The 21,618-nt window shown below is 32.9% G+C and overlaps 3 protein-coding genes across 10 annotated transcripts; all 3 read left to right on the forward strand.

Annotated features, from left to right (window-relative positions):
* LOC123204927 lies at positions 1 to 9,591 on the forward strand. Of its 4 annotated transcripts, none has more exons than XR_006499644.1 (14): positions 1 to 299; positions 1,865 to 1,955; positions 2,114 to 2,198; positions 2,455 to 2,539; positions 3,712 to 3,781; positions 4,346 to 4,415; positions 5,101 to 5,146; positions 5,285 to 5,534; positions 5,603 to 5,808; positions 5,878 to 5,987; positions 7,739 to 7,808; positions 8,059 to 8,139; positions 8,529 to 8,608; positions 8,735 to 9,181. XR_006499644.1 is itself a non-coding variant. In XM_044621742.1 (14 exons), exons 1-14 carry the CDS (start codon positions 184 to 186, stop codon positions 9,381 to 9,383), a joined length of 1,356 nt encoding a protein of 451 aa, XP_044477677.1. In that variant the 5' UTR covers positions 3 to 183; the 3' UTR covers positions 9,384 to 9,591. The 4 variants fall into 4 exon arrangements, 3 of the variants coding, with proteins under 3 accessions (XP_044477678.1, XP_044477677.1, XP_044477676.1); XM_044621742.1 differs by lacking the exon at positions 8,735 to 9,181 and adding an exon at positions 9,353 to 9,591 and having other exon boundaries at positions 3 to 299; positions 5,913 to 5,987; XM_044621741.1 differs by having other exon boundaries at positions 5 to 299; positions 5,913 to 5,987.
* Positions 9,592 to 10,284: 693 nt separating this feature from the next.
* LOC123204507 (protein DENND6A-like) lies at positions 10,285 to 15,054 on the forward strand. 5 transcript variants are annotated; one of them, XM_044621196.1, is made up of 5 exons: positions 10,292 to 10,543; positions 10,629 to 10,723; positions 10,926 to 12,707; positions 12,865 to 13,057; positions 14,264 to 15,054. In XM_044621196.1, exons 3-5 carry the CDS (start codon positions 11,107 to 11,109, stop codon positions 14,417 to 14,419), a joined length of 1,950 nt encoding a protein of 649 aa, XP_044477131.1. In that variant the 5' UTR covers positions 10,292 to 10,543; positions 10,629 to 10,723; positions 10,926 to 11,106; the 3' UTR covers positions 14,420 to 15,054. The 5 variants fall into 5 exon arrangements, 3 of the variants coding, with proteins under 3 accessions (XP_044477132.1, XP_044477131.1, XP_044477130.1); XR_006499569.1 differs by lacking the exon at positions 10,629 to 10,723 and having other exon boundaries at positions 10,285 to 10,561; positions 12,869 to 13,057; positions 14,270 to 15,054; XR_006499568.1 differs by lacking the exon at positions 10,629 to 10,723 and having other exon boundaries at positions 10,286 to 10,561; positions 12,869 to 13,057; positions 14,264 to 14,399.
* A 4,293-nt stretch (positions 15,055 to 19,347) lies between these two features.
* Positions 19,348 to 21,159, forward strand: LOC123203899 (transcription factor MYBS1-like). Its single transcript, XM_044620370.1, has 2 exons — positions 19,348 to 19,901; positions 20,375 to 21,159. Exons 1-2 carry the CDS (start codon positions 19,426 to 19,428, stop codon positions 20,850 to 20,852), a joined length of 954 nt encoding a protein of 317 aa, XP_044476305.1. The 5' UTR covers positions 19,348 to 19,425; the 3' UTR covers positions 20,853 to 21,159.
* The last annotated feature ends 459 nt before the right edge of the window (positions 21,160 to 21,618 follow it).

The following is a 21,618-nucleotide window of genomic DNA, read 5'->3' on the forward strand; positions in this document are numbered from 1 at the left end:
GAAGTTTGAAATTATCAAGGGCGAAAGAGAGTTAATGCCTTTTGTTTTATCTTCATCAAATCAAGAAGCAAACAAACATGGAGGGTTTTTGATGGCGCTCAGTGAATCCTGAAAACGCCGTCGTTTTCTGGTTTCTCTGTATTTAGAGTGAATTGGATAGAGAGGGAGGTGGAGGAGGAGAAGATGAGCTGGAGAAGAGTGTTGAAGTCTGTACAGACTCTGGTTGCACATAGCCTTCTCTTCACTTTCACGCTTTTGCTTGTTCTCAAGCTCGATCACGTCGTTTCTTACTCGTGGTGGTCAGTTCGTTTCTTCTTTGTTTTTTGAAAAATTATTTTCTTTTGCTTTTGATGTTGTTGTTATCATTTTCATGTTTCGTTGTCGTTGTTGAAATAATTTCAGAAATTGTAGGTTTCGTTAGGTGGCTTCATTTTTTTTTTTTCATTACTTTTATCATTTCTCTGAAAACAAATTTCATGAATGAATTAGATATATCGAATTTTAAGTCCTCTTTTTACCTTAAATTATAAATTTTAACGAATTAATACTGTGAATGTAGATAGAGGCCTTTATTTAAGAAAAGAAGAGAAAAAAGAATTGTTTGAATCATGTAAAGAGATTTTTTTCTAGTCAGAGAGTGAAGAGTTAGATTTGTTTCAAAATAAAAAATTTTTAGAGACGAGTGAGAAACCTTCTGTAGAAGACGCGCTTCACAAACTATTCTTTTAATACCTTGGTGCTTCAGTATTTTTATACTTTTTCTTGGATAACCAGAAATCTCTGTGTGATGGGTTCAGAAGTTGTGGGATTGTACAACCTGGCAGTCAGGGAGCTGTAAAATTTAATGCATTTTTGTATACTGAAGGCGGAAAAAAACTTAGCTTTCTGATTTTTATTGAAAAATTTTTAAGTGGAGCTTTTGTTCTCCAGTTTCACCATTTGATGACTGAGTTGATCACTGTCAATGACCACTTAAAAGGAGTAATGAGATAAGCTTTTAGACTGTCACACACATGATTGACTGTTCAACTACACTTGACATTATAACGAATTTTTAACTTCTTTGTTGTTTGAATCTTGTATTTAGTCTTACACTGAGTAACATTATATTATTTTATTCTTTGGTTTGTATATGCATATTTAAATAAATATAAATATTTAAATGACTTTCTCTTCAATTTCAAAGCTATCAAACAAGTTATGATTTTAAGCCAATATAGAACCAAACAAGGAAGTCTTGTATTGTGATTGGTAGTAAAGTGAAGCATGTGAATTGCACATGACACAATGAGATGGGTAAGTTTTTTTTCTGCCATGAGGGTTGGATTCTCAGAGGTGTCAAGCTGTGCAAGTGCGCAGGTTAGTGCATGTGATGGTTAAATTGAAAGAGGATTCAGCCATGATATTTATTATGATTTTTCCATTCTAAAGAGCCTGCTTGTATGAATAAAAAATTTAGGGGCTTGTGTAGTTTGACATGGTGGAGCCTATGGTTATCAGATGAAAACACTCTTGCTGAGGGACTGTAGATCCTTGTGTTCTTGTTGTCTTTAATTGTATATGGGGTGGAAAGGTCATTTTGTAGAATACTTCAATTTGAGCAGTGCCTAGTGTTTTCTGCTTCAGTTATATGTTATCTTTCAATAGCAGAAATTGACCTTTTCCATTCTTTGTTAAATTTCTTTTTTTCTGTTGTCAAGCTGCTTAAATAGGTGGAGTGGACTGCTATTTTACAATCGTTTAAAGCTTTTCAAATATAAAATTGGTTATATCCAGTTTTCTATATATTTGGGTATTATAGTTTTTTTTTTTAAAAATGATTTTGGTTCTAATTGCTGTATATTTTGTTGACTTTGGCATGCAGGATAGTCTTCTTCCCCATTTGGACATTTCATGCAGTTATTGCTCGGGGAAGATTCTCGTTGCCTGCTCCATCAGTTCCGCATAACCGCCATGTGTGTTTAAATGTTTCTCTACCAAGATGAAGAAAATCCAAAAGACTTGTTATTTATTTATTTTTATATAATATTTTCTTCAATAAATTTCTTATTATTTATGTGCACATTGATCAAATTCATGGTCAAGTTTGATGGGATCTCTTTTTCTTTGACAGTGGGCTCCTTGCCATGCCATTGTTGCAACACCATTGCTCGTTGCATTTGAGCTTCTCCTTTGTACCTATCTTGAGAGTATTTATGGTATGTATGAAGACTTTGCTGTTGTTTTTGTTTTATTTGAGGGATTGACAATCATTCTTTATAGTCTCCCTTTTCCTTTTTTTTTCTAATGCGAGGATTTCTTCAAGATATAATAACTTAGTGAAACTATTTGCGTTTCTAATACCATGAAGTTGTACTCAAATTATGAATTCATTACATATAGGTGTTCCTATAGAATAAGCATTTTTAAGGCTTTAAAAATTTTAATTGTTTAAAGTTCTTTTTCCTTTTAAAGCTCAAGGTCTGCCAACTGTCGATTTGAAGATTGTCTTTCTCCCCCTTTTGGCATTTGAAATAGTTATCCTAATAGATAATTTCAGGTATGTTCTTTAGTTGAAATCTCATCTAAATTTTTGTTCTGCTAAATTTCAAGTACTAATAATTGTTGTTTAGATGAAATATTTTTCTTGCTTAGCATGTAGGTCCCAAGATACTTAATTTGATAGAAATAAAAATTACCACTATTTCTGTTACTATTGCTGCCACTACTATCATTGTCCGCTTCATGTTGGAAACATCACCTCTGTCATAGTTATCATCATCATTACTGTTATTACTAACCATTTATACTGTGTGGTGTTGGCTAACTGGAATGCTATTGCTAATATAATTGATATTCTGTTTTATTTATTTTTTTAGATTTCTACTCTGCTTGCTTGACAAACTTCTTTTGAATCACAATTTTCATTTATGATTTAAAAAAAGAATAAAAATAAAAAAAAGTACTACCAACCATCATCACAATAGAATTTTAACACCTTCTACTTGATAAAACCGACATAAAATCATTATAAGCTTACTGCATGTTGACAAGAGTCACAAGGCTAACACTTCCATATTATCATTCCTAGTTGTGTGCATCTAATGGCACCCATTTTTAATTTTTCATTGTTTACATTCCCAACATATTTATCGTGTTAATTTGAAAAAAAAAAAATTGATACTACCAAATATGAAAATATTACTAATTGCTAGCCTCCTTTTTTGTATTGTTATCAGCTTTGATCCATACCATGTCTTTGTCTTAATAAATGAATATAATCAAACTGATCTGTCATGCCTCAAAACTGCTAGAAAATTTGTTCTTTAACATGATGCTCAGGCAGTAGTTCTTCTCTTTAAACTACAGTCCCTTCCAATAATATATCAGTGCATTCGAGCCTTTTGCTCATCTAATAATATTTTGGATAGTTTCATACCTGTTTTTCATCAACTAAAGCCGTTTTATGGATCTTTAAGTTTCTTGTTATGTTTTGTAAGTGTGGAGTACCTATATGATCACCCTGGATTTGGTACTTTATGATTGACCATTGTAGTTTTTTAGCTACAATAGTAATGACTTCAAAGTTATTGAAACTTTCTCTGCTCTTTCCTTTCTCATCATTAATATCCAAACTTATGTTGTTCTCCTTATGGATGATTCATAATTGTGATTCCTTTTTTCGATCAACTATTATATGGGCTATGACGAGAAGATTATTTGTTCTTTTAGAATGTGTAGAGCTCTTATGCCAGCTGAAGAAGAAAGCATGAACGATGAAGCAATATGGGAGGCACTGCCTGTAAGTTAGCTTCAGTTAGTCATATGTAACATGGAAGTGACATGTCCCAAATTAGCCCCCTGTTCGTTAAATGCATTCCATTCCAGACAAAATGACAATTTTTTGTGATTACAAAATTTCAACCCAAGAGTAAATTGCTTAAGAGATACTGTTACTCTTAACTAATCAATGCTTATGCTCCTAGTGCTTTTTTGAATCATTGAAATAGTATAATCCTTGATTAGCTTGAGCCTGAGGACAGTGGTAGCCATAGCCCTAGGTGTTGTGTTTTATGGAGGTGGAAATAATTGAAAGAAAACAATGTTTTTAGTTTGTCATTGTCTGGATTTTATTTTGCAATTGCTGTCATGGAGAGATTCATCTGTACTTAACAATGGCACTTAGGCAGCATTAGCTACTGCAATATCTTTTTATTTTGTTAGGATACCATGGTAGCAAGTTTGTGCCTTTCTCAGATTTGTTGGTTCTCAGAATGGAATGTTAATTTAATTTGGGATGCAGATATATCAAGTATATCTAAAATCTAAAAGTTATTGTTGCTGATATTTTAACCTTTTCTTGTAGCACTTCTGGGTTGCAATTTCCATGGTCTTCTTTATAGCTGCTACAGTATTTACCCTCCTAAAGTTATGCGGTAAACTCTTCAACTTCTGTTAGATTATATGTAGTTTTGCAAGTAAGTGTGTAAATTCATGGCCATGCTGTATAACTTTTGGATGTCTTTGTGGGATGACTTGTTTTTAGCAGAATCAGGCTTTGTATTTTATATATATATATATTTTACTCACTGGGTGAGTGATTCCTAGATTGTGCCTGATCTTGTTTTCCTTGCATATATTTTACTAGTAACACTTTTGATTTGGGTCATCCGAATACTAACTTAAATTTCCTCAAGACTTACTAAGGTGATTTGATACTGCATTAGATGCTATATGTAATTCTATAAGGATATCTATTCCTTTAACTTTTATCTGGTTATTTTGGAAGGATGAAATTTATATAGATAATGAATTATTCTTTATTACTTCACTTTTCAGAATATCTTTGGTCTTCAGCCTTTAATACCCCTTATTCATTAATGATTCTCTACTGACTTCTCATTCTCATTGTTTTCTAATCACAATAAAAAGAAATATTTGCCATTGGCCCTTGGGATGCATAATACCAAAGTATTTTACTTCTACGACTATAATTTAAAAGCCAAAACATCTTTACATTGTTTGATCCAGTGTTTAATAAATTGACACTAGGTAATTGCTTTATGTTATTATTTCTTTCATCACAACTGGTTTTTGATTTTCATGTATAAACTATTGCAGGTTATGTAGGTGCTCTTGGCTGGTGGGACCTGTTTATAAATTTTGGGTGCGAATTCTCTGCTTCTGTTTTCATACAGTTCACTGATTTATAACATTGTTGGTTGACTTAAATACAGTGACATTAAATTCCTATTCAGGATTTGGATTATCATATGAGTGATGAATGTGAACATGTTATCCACAGCATTGCAGAATGCTTCGCTTTTCTTGTTTGTACAAAGTGGTCTAATCCTGTAATTCATCGAAATCCTTCCACAGTACAATCTAGCTCATCTTCTATGACTATTAGATATCTTGACTGGAATAGTGGCTTAGTAGTTGCTCCGGGGGAGGATCAGAACCAGGATAGACTGTGCAGCCTGTCAGATATTGGTGGCCACATTATGAAAGTTCCAATAATAGGATTTGAAATCCTCCTTTGTATGCGTTTAGAGGTATATGAACTGTCATTTTGTGTTTACGGGTATTGATTGGTATGCCTTATTGACAATCTCTATATTAGGGTACGCCTGCTGGTGCTAGAGATATACCAGTTCCTGTCCTGTTCTCTCCACTTTTCCTGCTGCAAGGTGCTGGTGTCCTATTTGCTACAACTAGATTGATTGAGAAAATTGTACTTTTATTAGAGAGTGGAGCTGGCACAGGAATATTTTTTAGATTTTCTGCAAGAGCTCATGATTGCTTGGGGTTCTTGCACCATGGTTCCAGGTAATGTTTTTTTACTTTTTCGGTAGACAAATTTTGCACTTACTGAGTAGTTGGTGATTACACCTGCAGAGGAACATTTTCCTCATTTGGCTATTTGAAAACAGGCTATTGGGATGGTGGTCAATTGATGAAGGCAGTCGAGAAGAACAGGCTCGACTTATCCATGAGAGTGCTTCTGGGTCAGTATTTATTTACCTTATTCATGGTTTTAGGAAATACACCTATCGAATGAAAAAATTCTTTCAGTTTTGTGTTCAAGTTTGTGAAATATGATTGTTGGACAACGTATTTTTCAGAGATGAAGTTAGATAAGTTATAAAAGTTGCACCAAATTCTTGCATTTTAGGAATATATTTTGTTAGAAAACTCAGATCATTAGATTTATAGAGGAATGTGAAATATTGGAAGGATCTATGGGGACACCTGTCCTTATTTTAGATGGTAGAGTTTATTATATGAGGGAAGTTAAGGTTGTCAAGCGAGGAACTAGGAAAAAAATTTGGGTTTGGGAAGTCATTGATTGTGGGCAGCTTAAGGGTTGATTATAGAGGTTTTGTCATCTTGAATGGCCAGAATTAGGAGACCCCGTCTCCTCAAATTGCTGGTCTATCATTATAAACCCCTTTTTATCAATAAAATCATCTTTGTTTTCTTATTTGTTTGTGTTTTTGGTTGTTTTGCTTGAATAATTGGTTGGGTTCCTAACAAAAATAGTATTAGAGTGGTGAGATTTGGGTTTCTGTGGCAATTCTAACAAGTGAGGCGACTGAAAATGGTGAGGAAGTTGAACGGTCACCAATGGAAGGTGGACAATTGCTAGAATGTGCTACTGAAATGGAATCAGCTCAGGATGGTGACAGGAAGATGAATCGACAAAAGTGAAGGTTGACTGACATTGAAAAAATGTGGTGGGAGGTGAAGAGTTGTCAGAAAATGGAGGAAAAGTCGAAGTCTCAGTGAGATTGGCAAATGCAACGGTGGAATCAAGTGGATTCTACACAAATTTGGCAGGATTCTTGGCATGGGTGATGCAGAGGTGCGAGTTTGGTGGAAGTTGGACCACACGTGGAAGAAGAAAAAAAAAAGGAAGAAGAAGAAGAAGCTGGGAAGGAAGACGCAAAGGGGAAGAGAAAAGAAGGAAAAAAAGGTTCTGGACAACTAACATATGTATAAAAAATTCAAACAACTAGAAAAAAAGAAAAAAAATCCAACAAAAAAGAAAACCTAATAATATCAAAAAATTGAAAAAAAATTAAAAAATCCTAGTTTTTCACCTTGAAGGCAAAATGATTCTCAAAGGGGTGGGTAATGTTAGGACCTAGGGGGACACTTGTCCTGGTTTTAGAGGGTAGAGCTTATTATATAAAAGAAGTTAAGAGTTGTCAATAGGGAAGAAAGAAAAAAATTTAGGATTTGGCTAGCCATTGGCTGTGGCAGTCTTAGAGAGGTTTTCAGCACCTCAAAAGACTGGAATAGAGAGGTCTTGACTGCTTTAATTGTCGGTCTACCGATGTAAATCTCCTTTTATCAATAATATCGACTTTGTTTACTGATTTGTTTGTGTTTTTGGTTGTTTTGCTTAAATAATTGGCCAGGCTCCTAACGAATACATATGTTAAAAGCATTAAAATTCAAAAACTTATTTTTTGAGTGATGCATCATGCATGCAATATACTTATTAATTGCATATACTCAGTCAGTAATATTTTCTTACATTAGTTTTTGTTTGTATTTAACTAATAAAAGATTCTTGATTTCATATCATTCTTGATGAAGTATTCTCATTCTTTCTCATTTTCCTGCTTTAAGTTCTGTGCATGCTAAATCTTGTATTTAGAGTTTCCTAAAAATTCCCCAAGGGCTGATTTGAAGCTCTAGAAAGATAAAAGGAGGTGAAGTGATTATTGAGTTTTGATTCCCTACCGTGCAGGTATGACACTTTCTGTGGTTATCCACCTGAAGTGGTGAAGAAAATGGCCAAAAAGGATCTTGCTGAAGAGGTGATTATGAATTTATGGTGTTTCCTTCCACATTATTTTTACGAGATCACTCTGTTTATCTGTGCTAAGATCTTTTATGCTTTATATTCTGTTGCGTACCTGAACACTGTTGCAGGACCCGAGCTACTCCAGCAGGGCGGGGAATGTAAACATTAGTCCTAACATATTCATTATCTAATACATATTGACACTAATATGATCCTACTGCTTCTTGCATTTAGTTCATTTATTTGATTCTCAATTATCTCAGGTATGGAGACTCCAAGCAGTGCTCAGTGAGCAGACAGAGAAATCAAAATATAGCAAGCGGGAGTTTGAAAGACTTCAAAACGTAATCTCTTATACTTAGATTGAATGTTCCTCACTTTGGGAATCCTTCTTTGAGTGTAGTGTCTGTCATATGTTATTGTTGAGATGATGTCATGATCATTAGTACAATTTTTTTTCATTTTCCCATTTAAAATTATTATGAGAGCTTACAACCTTCTAGGGAGCAGGACCAATGTAAGGCAAGATGAATCGATACAAGGATCTATAGTGTCACTCTTCAAATAAAATTTTGCATTGTTTTTGGACCATTTATCGAATCACTTCAGATGGTCATCTATTGTTTTTGCTGTTGATGTTGGTGTTAAAATTTGAATTATCTCATTGGGATTCACTTTTGCTCTGTTCTTTCCCAAACTGCTAATGCCTGAACCATGTCTAAAAATTTTCCAGGAAAAAGTTTTATGCAGAATTTGCTTCGAGGCAGACATCAGTGTAGTTCTTCTTCCATGTCGGCATCACATCCTTTGCAGGTAATGCTCATTTACCTTTTAGATCTAAATTTTGACATCTTACTCGATAAAATCCCAAGCTTATATTCCTTCATCTCTTCTTCCTCATTTTGCTTTCCATGCTCATAATTGTCCATTGTGATGCAGCACCTGCTGTGATAAATGTAAAAAATGCCCAATTTGCCGTGCCACTATCGAGAAACGATTAACTGTATATGATGTTTAATCTCTAACTTCCAGTCTATTTTAAAGAACTGGACAGCCGGAAGGAGATCAAATAACATCTTTAGGAAAAATGGTTTTACAGTTTTTGCTAAAACTTTTACTTTAGTTAGTGTTGTTGAATTGGGCATAAAGCTAACTACAGGAAATATAGAATGCAGCCACCACGATTTATACATGGTCAGTTTCTATCTTTTTTCTTAGATTTCAGAGATTGTAAATATATTTAAATTTTTAAGATTTAAAGTATTGTCCATTGAGGTTGTAAATTAGTTGCCCTGAATATGGGTTAACTTTTGCTTTGGTCTATCGGGCCATTACCGTTTGTCTTCCTCCCCTTAACCCTCTTTAATCTAATAAGCATTACTGTTATGATGGGCATTTTAATTATATTCTTAGAGAGATTTTCCTATGGATTGTTATGAATATTTTAAGAGTAATGCTATATGTATCTAATTTTGAATATTCAATTGGATAATGATTAATGGAGGGTGACATTGGGATGAGACAAACAATTGTCATTTTGTCTCATTTTGGCAACAGGTCTTTGGAATTTGGAGGGACGAAATTTTAGAAAACGTGCCACATATGGTCCTGCATACGAGGGTTTATGACCATGCATTGTTGTAATTCATAAATTTTTCTTTTGACACCTTATACGGTCTTGGCAAAATTTGACAAGTACATGGGTTGTGAGCTTATCCCGTTTACGCTTTCAGAATTTTGTCGGATTGTAGATATAAAGAGATGGAAGACCATGCATCTTGCATGCACAACCATGTATGTGTAAAATTTTATTTGTTTGCGTAGAAACATATAATTGTTATTTTTATAATCAATAAAATTTAAAACTGGGAACACAATCGAAAAAATAAAAAATAAAAAAACAATCATTGACTAATAACCTAATTGGTACAAATTGAGTATTAGATTGGTAATTATGAAAGCTTTCTATACTTTCATTTATTTAATAATGCAAACTAATAACTATAAAATTGACAGAAACAACCATAAAATTAAATTAGGCTTTAAGATCTTATAAAAATCATTTTTGGATATATTAAAATTTGTACAATATTTTATATATATAATATATATATAAAATTGTATTGAATACAACTCATTAACAGCACTCATTTCCAAAATTCGATGGCATATGATATGTTTCAAACTTTTTCATGCAAGATTTTATTCTATTTAAATTAAATAATAAAATTATACAGACCTATTTTATGTATATATTTCAGATATATTATTAAATAATTTTAAATTAAAAATAAAATATAATTTAATTATATAATAATATATTATATACATATATATTTATTTATATATCCAACGATGGATAAACATTGCGTTGCTCTAAATTGAATAAACGCGTTCGGCCAGATATTAATTCAATCACTGACGTGGCAAGATCATAAGGGGCTACCGGAATCACCCGCCCGGAGAGCACAAAAAACATATAATTTTACGATTTCCGTATATAGTTACCACCTTATTTTGTCCTTTCCCTTTAACGGAAGAGAAAGGAAAGAACATCGAAAGCAACAATTTGACGCATGTTTCACATGAAATTATTGTAATTACATCACCATTTAGCTTCTCCTCAAGTTAAGTTTCATCCAATTCGTGCAATTTGATTCAAGCCCAACTCTTTATTTCTTGCTTCTTGGAGGACAATTGGGTACTCATTTATCGGTGATCCAGATTGGTTTCTGCAATTATTGCTTCGTAGGTTTTTCGTTTTGGGTAAGTTTTTATATATATATCCCATTTGTGGATCTTATTGATTTTCTGTTTTGTTTTTTGCTTCCAGCTTGCTTGGTTGCTGGAAAAACGAGGGAATAGAAAAGAAATTTTATGGTGTTGAATCAGCTTTAGTAGTTTCGACCGTAATAAGTTTTAAAGAAAGTAAGTTTGGACTAAGTTAGATAGTTGCATAAAGCTTAGCTTAGTTAAAAAGTGAATTTTTAAGATTTAAAATTTAGCGATTCAGCTTTTTCCCTACATTTTCTTAGTAACCAAACGGAGCATTGCTGTAGTTTTTATAATGGTCTTGATTCTTGCTCTTTTTATCTTGAAATCAATGTATTTTGTGGGCTCTATTTTTTAGGGTTTGATTTTTTCACTTCAAGTTTTGAAGAGAATAGCCGAGTTGAGTTTTAGTGGAAAATCAGCTTAATGTGTGAAGATTTGGTGTACTTTGACGAGTGAAAATTCATGGAGATTTTAGTGGAAATGGTCGGTGAAGAGGATGAGGGTTGGAGTTTTTGATTGATGATAGATCCAAGGATATGAGTAGGTCACCGTCCTTTTCTATGAAGCCAGAGCTTGCTTTAAAGCCTGACACAGAAGCTTTGCAAAGATGGGTTGCTGCCTTTTGCATTATTCGGTTTGATCTTGAACAAGGCCAGCTCGTTGAAGAGTGTTACCCACCTGGTTGTCTTACGCAAGATGAGGAGCTTGAGGTTGCTTTTAGTTCATTTCCGGATTCCATATCCCAACACCAAAACCGCTCAAGTATACATGACTGCATATTCTTCTTCCGTTTCCAAAGGCAGAAAACTCGTCCTCAGGGATATGTGGCTTCGTCTGGGATAACCAGAGTTGATTACAATTTATTACCAAGGTCCCCAGAGGATAAAGTACATAAAAATTCAAAAAGTAGAAATGATAGAGAAGATACCAAATATCTGTATGGTTATGTGTTTAATAGGCAAAGGCATGATGAGAGGCTAAAGCGAGGTGGGGAACAAAAATCTGTGGTGATATTATCTCAAAGGCCTTTCTCTAGTGTGTTTAGGCCACTGTTACAAATCATGGGTCCCTTGTATTTTGACATTGGGATGAAAGCTGTTGAGCACATTGCTGCTTATGTTTCAATGTGGCCTTCACCTGTACCTGGTAAGTTAATGGAGCTTCCTATTGGGAATGCCATGCTTAAGGTGAACTTACCACCTTCACATAGCTTGCCCTTGGAAAGTGGAACAATGTTTGAAGAGTCAGTTTCCCCAATGGCTCCTTTTCTTCCTAACAATCAGTCAGTTCCACAAGGTCTTTTTCATGATTCAGATCTATTTGGGACATTTCGGGGCCTTCTATTGCAGCTTTGGGTGTTATGGGAGTTGTTACTCATTGGTGAACCCATTCTTATCATAGCACCAACCCCTTCCCAATGTTGTGAAGCTGTTGCTAGTCTTGTAAGTTTAATAGCTCCAATGCTTTGTAGTATTGATTTTAGGCCTTATTTTACTATTCATGATCCAGAATTTGCATATTTGAATTCACTTCAGGAGGGGGACACTTTCCCTCCTATGGTGTTGGGTGTGACAAATCTTTTTTTCCTTAAAGCTCTGCGTAATATTCCCCACATTGTATCTGTTGGAAGCCCTGCTCCTAATTCAAACCAGGGTGCACTTGCCAGAAGGGCATCTAGTGGCAAGTTTTCTGGTAAACCTGAAGGGTTTGGTCCCCTAAAGAAGTTTTCTCCTTCAAATTTGTTGAATGCTGTGAAGTTGAGGAGAGATGGCCCTCTTTGTCTCATGACAGAACATAAGGAAGCCATTTGGAGCACTTATGCAGCAACAACCAAGCCTGATACTTCTATCTTGAATAGGCTTATTGATGCTGGGCTGTCACCAAGGATTGAGGAGCCGATGTCAGTTGTGAACAATGAGATATTGCGTCGGCATTTCTTGGAGCTCACTACCAACTTTTTGGCTCCCTTTGGCCCATTTTTTAGGACAACCACACCTTCTGAAGGATCCTCTCCATATGCTGATCCTCCCCCTCTCCCTCTATTTAATGCTGATGAATTTATTTCAAGCTTATCAGCTAGAGGTGTTGGAAAGTTTCTGTCAAAGCGAATGAGATCCAATTGGCTGAACTTGTACAGGTAGTTAGCCTTCCTGTCATTCGGATCCTATACTATTTGTTTGTTTTCTTACTTTTGGTGCTCTTCACTACAATTTTGTCTTCCTTCTATAGTTAAATACATTAATGAATTTATCTTTTTATTGTTTTCTTTTGATACACTTTATGTTTTTTCTCAGGAAGTTTTTGGAAGGACCAAACTTTATGCCATGGTTTCAAAGAAGACGTGCTGCTGCAGAACAAGAACAGAATAGATTATGGAGGCAGGCAAGAATGAGGACTAACGTACAGCTGCTAATTTCTAAAATGTCTGAGTTGGAAATTGTTGATTCATTCAATGCTATTGAGAGGTGTCTTACTGAAGAAACGCAGGTAATTCTCTATTTCTTCAGAATAAAATGCTAATTTCTGTTTGGTTGAGCCTTTTTTTAGGAGCTTTTGCTCTATCTATAAACATCTAACTGAGAGAATCTTCCATTTTTCAAGAGAGATCCTATATTCTTAAAAAATCTGTAAATAATACTGCCTAAAACTGGCTTTTGTTACACCATAACTCATATATTCTGGGGAGAAATTCCCAAAAAAACAAGCCAAGTTTCAACTGTTATTGCATTAAGGATAATGTATGAAGGAAAGGATGATTGACTAAAGATTGTTATAGCATTTATGGGGTCATAAAGGCGTCTTTCCTTTAATGATGTGTATCAAGTGGGATTAAAGAATTATGGCTGTGTTCAAGGATTAATATATTTGTACTGAATTTCATCTAAGTTATAATAAATGTTGTGCTTATTCATTGATACATTTGTTTGTTGAACACTCTCCTAAGGGATATCTTCCTTGTGTTTGCCTGAAAATTAGATTTTTGCAAATTTCTTTTTGGAGATTTTGTTTCTTTTTACTGTATCAAAGCAATGATTTAAAAAAAAAAAAATCTGAATGCTTTTGTGAAGCTGGAAAAGTTAGAATGAGTTCCTAATTGTAGGAGTTTCAGTAAATTGTTGCTGCTTTTACTCTTATCAAATAGTCTCCAAGTATTCCAAATGAGGGCAATGTAAAAGCAGAGATTTCTAATACATGTGAGATGGGCAACAGGGTCTCTGCAGTGTACTTTTTTTAGATTTTTGTCTGATCTATCTGACTTGCAGGGATCCATTTTAGAAAAATGTTCATTTCCAAAACCTTCGATGCTGTTTACACTGTTATTGGTTGTGTTTTCATATTTGGAATCTAAAATCAACTTTAGTAATAAGATTTGGAAAACATTTTTGTGAAACATTCTTTGAAATGTTAAAATTTTTGTGAAAATGCCAAAAGAAAGTTATTATTATTGACAAATGAATTCCAAAGTTGCTGAATATGTTTGCTTCTCTCTGTCTTGATACTGATACGCTGTATCATCTCAAGCATTTGATGAATGGGAAACATGATTGAAAACAATGCTCTGTCTCAATGCTTAAATTTGTGTACCATGATGTTTTATGCTTTATGATCCGTGACCAAGCACATATGTACATGCCATGAAATGTTTAAGATTACTTAACAGCAGTATTTTTACTTGTTAAATGTAATTTTCAGTTGCAGAAGTCTGGATGGGCTGCTGAAGATAGTGCAACGATTTGCCAGAAGCTAAAGGGAGATCTACAGGCAATATTTGATGTTCTTCCCAAGGATATGCAGCAGCTTCTGCTTATGAACCCACAGACGGCAGCCTTTTTACAAGTCCAGAGCTAATAAAACTTCCTGCCTGCCCCACGTCCTAGTCAAGTTTGCACCATGTATTTCATGATGATGTCAATGGAATGACTGCAAATTAGGTGGCTTCGGGTATAGAATGGTGTCTCATACTTTTTGAAAGATGGGCTATCTTTAGTTACATTGTAGCATGCTTTCGTCATGGGAATGGGAGTATTTCTCCAATTTCAGGCACAATTTTTATCTAGGTGAGACTAGTATCCTCTCACAATCATAATACTTTTCCCTCACCTTAACGACAAGCGATTTAATGGAATTCACTTTTATCCTGTGTCATTTTCCAGATATGTGAGAATCACTAATCTGTATCTTGAATCACCCTCTTTATACGCACTTTTGAGTCTGAGATAACATTGTATAACTACAATTAGATTACATCATTCCGAGTTTATGGTGCATTGACATTTTTCCATCTTATGAAAAATTGAAGACTCATGTTGTTTCAATCTCAAGGAATTGTCTCTAAAGCTTACAACTGTTGTATAACACTTGAGGCAGAACTCCCTGTTGTAGTTTTTGTCTTGTATAATTGTTTTCAACATTTTGCAGCTGGGTTTTGATTTGTTTTTCCAGATTTTGTCAGAAAGGAATAGAAGGAAAATTTGGTGTATTCATTGACATTTTTTTTCAATCCAGAAATGGATGAACAAGATTAATGGTAGAATTATTTTCTACCAGCCTCTAGATTTTACCATTGAAAGTTTGTTTTCTTACTGATACTATCCAATCATGAAGCGCAGCATTAGTTCATGTCATATATATATCATGATTTGTTGGTTGTAAAAATGACTTTCTGGTGTTAATCATATTAACCCAAAGTCAAGAAATATAGGTCAAATTTGCCTCTTACAAAAATCTGCAAAAGAGGGCAGTGGAAAGGGAAATCTGCATTAGATTTTGAAATCTACTTTTTCTCATTGGTTCTCATTAGATTTCATCCGTAATTGACAAGGAGAGGAAGAGACTGAAGCTGTGGATTGGACCACACTGAGATGAAGCCTTATCTTTACTGTAAAGTGTCGAGATTGCTTTGATGAATTGATATTTTGACGGTGACATTTGAAAATTTTCCCATCTGCAATCATATTGTATCTTTGATTTCTATGCTTTGCCTCTTTTCTAAATAAGGATGGCAACGGAGAGGAATGGGGCCGAATGCCCTATTCCCCATCTTCGTTCCCATTAGAGATTTCAATCTTCACTTTCGTTACAGGAATGATAATAATTTTCTGTGAAAAAAATTCCTTCCCCATCTTCTACCCACTAGAAAAAATCTCCTTCTCATCTCGTACCCGTGGAAAAAAGTTCTATTTGTATTCTCTAAACACAATATAAATATATTGAACAATAAAATTAACTAAAATTAAAATTGATATGTTTCAAATATATCAAATAACATATGTTAATCATTTTAATGTGCATAATAAAAAATGAATAATTTAAAATTATAAAAATATATTAGTATTTTACGTAAAAATATCAATATTAAAGGATGAAAACAAGGTGGAGAGAGGGTATCGTGTTTCTTTGTCCCTAACCCGTCTCCGATTACGGAGATGTTTTTTTATCTTTGTTTTCATCCCTGTCCCCTTTTCTATTTCTATTGGAAATTTTATTCTCCTTAAAATCAAAGATTCTAAATTCGAATCAAAATTGACATCCCTCTTTCTAATAGCCTAAAATTGATCTTATCAATGGCTTATATCGGATTGTAGTGTTACTAACAAAGTTACATAATATAATCTTGTATATATAATTGTAAATTTGAAGTTCCAATAATATAATATTTGATTGCACTATTATTGGGTTATATCAATATGAATATCATATCAACGGTGGAAAGTGAACGACCCAGGAGTCAATTTCCAGGCATGATCAATGTATTTGCAGCTAGACATGAATCACAAAGTTATTTTCAAATCATTTTTCAAGTCAAAATCAATCATGATAATAGTGTATACATAGGATTCCTTGTGTAATTTTAATCCAATAACAGAAAGAAGCAAAATTTCATAGAGTTTAACAATAGTCTATGCTATGAAATTCATCAATTTTACTTCAATATTTAATCTGACCCAATTTTATATTTTTAATATATAATTTAGATATACAGATAATATATTATTATATATTATATATTATTTTATTTTTAATTTAAAATTATTTAATTAAATAATAATACATCATTTATATATTTAAATTATATATAAAAATATATATGTATAATTTTATTAACTTGGAAATTAGGGTTTGCATTATGATTTTGTATACATATTAATATGCATGGGAACTTAGGGGTTTTTTTGTTTTCCTCTAAAAAAAAAAAAAAAGAGAAGAAGAAGATAAAGTGGATTGAAGGTACATTAGTGCTCATGCTATAATTGCCAATCATTTTGTACTTTCGAGAGCAATGGATCCAAAGGAGTCAACATGAAGCATCTCTATACTGTTTATGGATTTTTATAATTCTCGTAATGTCAATTTTCACAAGTCTTGTTCAAATAAATGATTGAAAAATCAATTAAAATAAATCAATTTTAATTAGGACTAGTTTGTAAAATTAATTAAGATTTAATTGAATAATTACGTTAGAAAGAAGAAAAAGAGCCATCAAAGTAGAAAAAAATTCATTAACAAGATAGAATAATTATCCAAAAAAAATTATTAAAAAAGAAAAGTTTTGATGACTACAAACCTTTAAATTCAAATCGAGTAATTAAATTAAAATTTTAATTTCAATTTGACTCATTGAAATTTAATATAAATTTAAGTCAAATCATTTCGATTCGAATCCATATTTAATACTAATGAAACCTCTTTAATTAAAAATAATAATAATTATTTATTTACATTTTTTTAAGGAATGAAATAAAATTCAAGCTTAAAACTTCATATAAAATCTTTTAAGATAAAAATTTATCCAAAAACTTTAAAAAATGAGTGTATCTAATGAATAAAATTTGGTGGGTCGTAATCATTTGATTAAATGCAAACAAATTTGCCCAATCATAGGTTTAAAGTAACCAATAGAAATAAGTATTTTTTTTTTAAATAATAGAATTATCTGTATTGATTGAACGAATAAATATAAAATATAATTAAACTTATAATTATTACAACAGGGTTTCACGAACATGATAAAAATTCAAGTCTAAACGTTCTTTTACCAATTTTAATATTTTATCAATTTTATTAATTTCTGAAATTATACTAATAGAAACTTGTATCTTTCTTTTGTCAAGTTTTGAATAAAAAAATTTATAATTTAATTTCATATAATTATTGTTTAAATTATGACGATTTTTAATAATTTGTGAATTAGAAATGAAATAAGTTATTTGTTTATTTATTTCTTTTTCAATGAGGAAGTAAGGCGAAATAGTAAAGGAATTATTTAGCGGTGCAATTTTATCGTAAAACTAGAAATGGAAAATTGGCCACGTATAGGAAAAGATTTTTCAATCAAAATTATAATGCCAGTTCCTCCACTTTCTTCTCAAGTGCGTGTTTACCACTCGCCATATTTTTAATTTGTGAACTATGTAATAGTATGCGAAATTAAAAACTTAGTTACTTTAAGGGTAATATTATATGTATATATTTTTTATATATAATTAAATATATAGATAATATGTTATTATATAATTAAATATTTTTTATTTTTAATTTAAAATTATTCAATCACATGATAACATATCATCTGTGTATTTAAATTATATACAAAAAAATGTATGCATAATTTTATTGTTATTCTAAATCAAGGTACAATAGAACATAGTAAATAAAATAAAGGGAAGGAACAAATTGTTCAAATGATTTATAATGGTTCGAAACTTCTATCCCAAGTCTCATTTATCAATTTTTTAAAGGAAATCTTCCTGAAGTTCTACTATCATATATCAATTTGATAAACTAAATTTATTGGAAAACCCTAGTTTCTTCGATATTTCATCCTAGTTTGTCTTGGATTATGCATTTATAATAATGTATCTGAGATTTCGCTCAATTTAATAGTTTATACAATATTTTATCTAAGTTTGTTTGAATATAAAGTGATTATAAACAAATGTGTCTCTTATTAGGTTGATTTTCACAATAGAATGTAAAAACTCTCAAAAGATTTCATTTGAGTGCAAAGAGTAGAGATTACGAGATGAATTTGAGCTATAGAGTGTGTTTTATTTACTTGGATTTCTTTGGATGATCTCTAATCTTGAATATGTTCCAAATGCTTGCTCTTGTACAAGAAAAATTGTTGGATGATGCAAATTAGCCGCCGGAGTGAGAATAGATTTGTTGACCCTAAAAAGTTCTCTGAATATGGTTTGTAGAGTTTGTAGAATGGGTGTTCCTACTCCTTGAAATATGTTTTTGACATAAGTCTTAGAATCTTTGGCTTGAGTTTAATGAACCAAAATTAAAGGTAGTTTGAGTTATGACTCGAATTTGTGATATGAATTTATGACTTATTGACAAAATAATATTATTTTTTATAATTGTTTGATATAATTCAGATCAAGCTATAAACCAAGTTTGAACTGAATCAAACCATTCCTTGACTCGTAAGTCAAACTAAGTTAAATTTCCTCTAGTTCAAGTTTGGTTATGTTTTTAATATAAATCAAATTTGAATTAAATCAAACCAGTTTTTAAAACTAAACTGGTTTAGTTCAGATCCAACCCTTTTTGATAGGGTTTGAGGGTTTCAGAATAATCCAGAATGGTGTTTTATGATTTGTGATATAAGCATGACAGATTACCCATACAAAGTGGTCCTCATCAATCAATTGTTGATAGTAAAGAGATCCACCACACTCCTTATCCTACGCACCCTTTCTCATGTCTTCTTCCCCCTTATCCTGCGCACCCCCTTCTCTTTCTTTTCCTAATAAAAACAAGCCAACAAAGCCCCACTTAAAACTGAGACAATTTAACAAAACACTCAACATTTCTTCGAAACAAAGAAGGCAAAAGCAAAAAACACCATGTCCAATAATTCAGCTTCTTCTTGGAGTAAAGAAGAAGAAAAAGCTTTTGAAAACGCCATAGCAATGCATTGGAATAGTAGTACTAGTATTGCTACAAGTGAAGAAGACTCATCATCATCATCATCAGAGGAGCAATGGCAAAAGATTGCTTCAATGGTTCCAACTAAAGGTATTGAAGAATTAAAGCAACATTACCAGTTTTTAATGGAGGATTTGCAGGCTATAGAGGCCGGAAGGGTGCCACTACCAGATTATGTAGGAGAATTGGAAGGTGCAACAATGGCAACAACTTCATCAAGTAAAGATTTTCATGGATTCTCAGGCTCAGTGGGTGGAGATAAGAGATCAAATTGTGGCTATGGAAGTGGGTTCACAGGGCTCAGCCATGAGTCCAGCGGGCATGGAGGCAAAGGAGGCTCAAAGTCTGACCAAGAAAGGAGGAAAGGAATTCCGTGGACGGAAGAAGAGCATAGGTATCTTTAATTTAGTTTTTGTTTTAAGTTTCCATTTTTGGACTCACTGCAACTAGGGCTGGATTTTAGCAAGTTTGTTCAAGCTTTGTTTGAATGAGTCTAAAACAAACTCAGCTCAAACGAACTCAAACTCAAACCCGAAAGTTTAATATTTTCAAACTCAAGTTCAAACTTGAGTTTTAGGAGTGTTAGACTCGACAAACTTATAAGTATGAAAAATTTTACTATAAATTAACTAAAACAATGTTTTTTTGTTTATTACATATCAAAATAATATCGTTTTAATCATTTTTTGTTTAGTTAGAGTATCAAGCAAAACTCAAAACTCTATTCAAGCTCAAGCTTAACTCCTCTCAAATGAGCTAAATTCAAGCTTAGCTATCACCAACTTTTATAGGGCTTATTTTATATAATTGGAATTTGGAAATTCATGGCTTTCTGAACTGGGAAGTTTACTCTTATCTCTTTGACAGGTTATTCCTACTTGGTTTAGACAAATTTGGGAAGGGAGATTGGAGGAGCATTTCAAGAAACTTAGTGATAACAAGAACCCCAACACAAGTGGCTAGCCATGCACAGAAGTATTTCATACGGTTGAACTCAATGAACAGAGACAGGAGGCGGTCGAGCATTCATGATATAACAAGTGTGAACAACAGGGAGGTATCGTCTCATCATCATCAAGCTTTGATAACAGGGCAACAGGGAAACACTAATCTGGGAGAGGGTTCGGCAATGGGGGCATCTGGGAAGCACAGAGGGGGTCAGCCACATATGCCTGGATTGGGGATATTTGGAGCTCCTGTTGGCCACCCAATTGCAGCTCCTGTGCATATGGCTTCTGCTGTTGGGACTCCTGTTATGCTTCCCCCTCCAGGCCATCATCCTCATACTTCGTATGTTCTTCCGGTGGCTTATCCAATGGCACCGCCAACGACAACACACCAATAACAGCATCATTTATCTCATGTAAAATCAGACTTTGCAGTAGTCTTAGAGGAAGTGGGTGCTGAAACTAAGAAAAATATGGGAGCCCAAAACCCAGATCGTTACAGAAGCTGTAGATTTTTTTTTTCCCCCTTTTCCCTGGAAGATTGAACAATAAAACAGTCAACCTAGTTAAGACAACAAGCCGAAACAGCCTCTTAGAGTTGGCTATTAAAAGGGGTTTGGCTCATAGTAAAAATTACCATAGCACCTATCTTTTATTACTAATATTATGTTGTTTAGTTTGTCAAATAACAAAATATTTTGATAATTTTATATTACTAATAATGATATGATAAGTAATATAGATAAATAAATTACTACTACTTTCATCTTAGACATTAAAATATTATCTAATTAATATTTATATTGAAACAATTCTATTCTTAATATTTTTAATAATAAAAATGCTATCATTTTCTATTACCATAAAAATAACATGAAGTATATTTTAGAAAAATTATACCTAATCTTTATAACACTTAAGTAAAATAATATTTTAGTATTTTTTATTATGTTTAACCAAAAACAATAATTATTTATACGTAATAATAATTTATATCTAATAATTTTCTAGATAATCTATCCTTATGATAATATTTCATTTTTTGCAATAAAAAATTACCCAGACCAAATACACCCCTAATTGCATGCTAATTCTTCAAACTCAGAATTGAAAGAACACATCAATGAAACATCTAGGCAGCATGATGAGTAAAATTTCTTGACC

Source organism: Mangifera indica, chromosome 20, assembly GCF_011075055.1.
Source record: "Mangifera indica cultivar Alphonso chromosome 20, CATAS_Mindica_2.1, whole genome shotgun sequence".
NCBI classification, from domain to species: Eukaryota; Viridiplantae; Streptophyta; class Magnoliopsida; order Sapindales; family Anacardiaceae; genus Mangifera; species Mangifera indica.